Genomic DNA, 3,353 nt, shown 5'->3' on the forward strand with positions numbered 1-3,353 from the left:
ATGACATTCGGGCCATCAAAACGGCACGAGGCCACCCGTTATGTAACGCGGGGCGGAGGGTGGAAAAAACATGGAAACCGCATATCGTCGCACCCGCTGGCAACCCCCACCGTGGCCGGAAGAGGGGTGGTTCCTTCCTTCCGGCGTCGCAATTTCGCCCGTCCCCAGCCTCGTCCGCCTCGTGGTCCTAACACCGTCTTTAATTAAATCACTCCCGAATCTACTTTTTTCCCTCTCGTGCATCTCCGCTCCTTTCTTCTCGTTCCTTGGCCACTTGGAACTTAAGCGCGGAAATTACTGCGTTATCCACGAGTTAGATTCTCTTCTCTATATATACATATATATACGAGGATTGACGATTGCCAAGGTTTTTGTCGTTTCGATTTCGTTATGAGAGTGAAAGTGTCTCTTGGTAGCTCTCTTTTCAAATATGGATTCTGGTTAAATGCAAAATTCTTGGATAACTGAAACTATCATATCCACACTTGATTCTTTCTAAATAACAAAAAGGAATCTACGAAGCTACGAAGAAACTCTTCTCTAAATTCTTAATTAATGGATTGACCAATTGGAAGCAATCGTTTCCAATGATGATCGAGGAATCTTACCGCACATACTGATGCAGTAATAACAAATCAGATCGATCGAAGTGGGGAAAGGAGGGGGGCAAAAAGCAAAAGTGTGGTGCGGTTGTAACGGATACGGGCGGGATTGTGTCTCGGTACTCACCTCGACAGTATCTTGGATACACAGCCGTGAGATACCCTGAGTTGTCTGGAAATGTCGCACGGTCGGACGCCGCTGTGCGCCAGCTCGACGATCCTCTGCCTCACTACATCCGGTAGGGGCCTTCCGTTCACGAAGACGCCGCCGAGCTGGTTAACTCCGCCGTGGCCTGGAAAATGGAAATCGATAATGCATTAGCCGAGAAGGGGGGACAACCGAGGAGCGTCGAGGCCGAACTTTCCTCTCGAACAACGATCGTTCCCGATCTTTCGATTACCTTCACCGATATCGGCCCCCAATTTTCGATCTTACGCTCTCCGCTCTACATCGACACACTTTGGAGGAGTTTTGCTCGAGGAGATTTTTTAAGGGATGTTTAAGGTTATGGAAAGAGGGTGAAATAATTCTTGATCTCGCATCGAGATCGTCGGATATCAGAGAAGGACGTGCAAATTTTTTTAAGAGCGTGTGCTTTTTGTGATGTAATGTATATTTAAGATATTATTGTTTTTATCGTATAAAAAAACTTTCATTGTTCGATCGAAATTGTGTAAGTTCGTGAGAGGGGGCGTGAAAATGGAACGTGATTCAAAAATCTCTTATTAAATAATTGATTGATCATTGATCGAATTGGAAATTAGATGGATATGGATTTGTTAGAAGAAGATTTTGATATCGTAAAATTAATCGATTTTTCGAATTTGGAACTTGGAAATAATCGCGCGACAATTGAGAAAGAATGAGTTTTCGTAGAAGATTCAATTAAGATTGGCAAGATTTCAGAAATATAGTATATAGTAAAAAATAGATACAATATTCCACACAGAGACAAAAATAAGAATCTATTTTGAAACAAACTTATCCTCAACCTTGAGATCGATCTACGTACTTCTACATTCCTCATACGCAATAAATCCTAATTAATTACAATTATATTGTAAAAAACTATAGAAAATACTAAAAACGTCTTACAATAAATATCATACCTTTCAGAAAATCAAGCAAATCGAGAATAACAATATAATCCAATTATCCCAACACATCCTTTCTTAATTCATCTTTTATTCCCGAAAATGTATTTCTTCCCCCCTCTTCCATTCCTCCCTCTTTCGAGGCGCATTTGCCAATAATGAAAGCAACGTGTTCCAGATCATTCGATTTTCCATCCCGCACTCCACTCCATACGCGAGACGACTTTATTTTCGCGCATTACGACCACCTAACGCGCCAACTTCCATCTAATATCGTAAATGGAGGGTCCTGCGACGGACCGCGACATATGTCCCCGTGTACGTGCCAGTGCACCGATGATTCGATCATCATTCGTTGTTTCTCCAACCCCTCCAACTAACTTTAACTCGTGTCACGCGTTATTCATCCCTCGCTTTCGCTCCTTATTTTTACCCGGTCTTAATCGACTTCTTCTTCCTCCTCCTCCTCCTCCTCCTTCTCCTCCTCTCCGAGAGGAGAGAGATTTTAACGCGCTCCAGTAACGCAGCCGGGTATAATAAGATCTGATACGAATCTTCTTGTTGCCCGTTCAGCCGGGATTATTCTACTAGAAAATTAATTCTAGATTTGTCCCACGGTCGTTCAGCTTTCGCACACGCCCAAAGTATTCGAGTTTCTTTCGCCACGGAAATTATCCGCGATTGTTTTGTGCAGTTGGCCGCAAAAGTATCCTAACCATATCGAACGTTTATATATATATATAAATAAATTAAAAGTGATTGATGATTTTTAAAATTAAAAATTTTATTCTATCTCAATACTATGTTTTATTATCAATAATTAATCAAAGAAAATTGTAATTATTAGAGGATTCTAATAATCTAATTCTAATCATATCGAACGTTTATATATATATAAATAAATTAGTTAAAAGTGATTGCTGATTTTTAAAATTAAAAATTTTATTCTATCTCACTACTATGTTTTATTATCAATAGTTAATCAAAGAAAATTGTAATTATTAGAGGATTCTAATAATCTAATTCTAATCATATCGAACGTTTATATATATATAAATAAATTAGTTAAAAGTGATTGATGATTTTTAAAATTAAAAATTTTATTCTATCTCAATACTATGTTTTATTATCAATAATTAATCAAAGAAAATTGTAATTATTAGAGGATTCTAATAATCTAATTCTAATCATATCGAACGTTTATATATATATAAATAAATTAGTTAAAAGTGATTGATGATTTTTAAAATTAAAAATTTTATTCTATCTCAATACTATGCTTTATTGTCAATAATTAATCAAAGAAAATTGTAATTATTAGAGGATTCTAAAAGTTTGGAATGTACACGTTTCTAAAATAAGATAAGGCAAGAAACTTTTGAATATCCAATAACAACATATCACGTTTTAATATAATAACCAATTCTCCTTAATCCGTAATACCTCTTTATCCCCTAAGTAAAGTAAACAGGAGCCCTTTCCTCACCCCTTCGCATTCGAACAATCTACTAATTACCACCAATCATCCATCCACACTCTATATCACAGAAGCATCATTGTTATCGAAATCGAGGCGGCCTCCGAATCCACCACCGATCCGCCTTTTTTTCCCTCCCTCGCCACCCCCGTCGAGCTTTATCGCGCGGGCAATCTCCA

At 38.1% G+C, this 3,353-nt stretch overlaps 1 protein-coding gene across 1 annotated transcript in view; it reads right to left on the reverse strand.

The window, feature by feature from the left end:
- Positions 1–3,353, reverse strand: part of LOC102671115 (paired box protein Pax-5-like) — a 135,173-nt gene that overhangs the window by 32,831 nt on the left and 98,989 nt on the right. The window contains exon 3 of the mRNA XM_031508790.1: positions 730–895. Within this exon, the coding sequence (XP_031364650.1) occupies positions 730–895 (166 nt within the window). The remainder of the gene's footprint in view (positions 1–729; positions 896–3,353) is intronic.

This window comes from Apis dorsata, unplaced genomic scaffold (genome assembly GCF_000469605.1).
Source record: "Apis dorsata unplaced genomic scaffold, Apis dorsata 1.3 scaffold_99, whole genome shotgun sequence".
In the NCBI taxonomy this organism is placed as follows: Eukaryota; Metazoa; Arthropoda; class Insecta; order Hymenoptera; family Apidae; genus Apis; species Apis dorsata.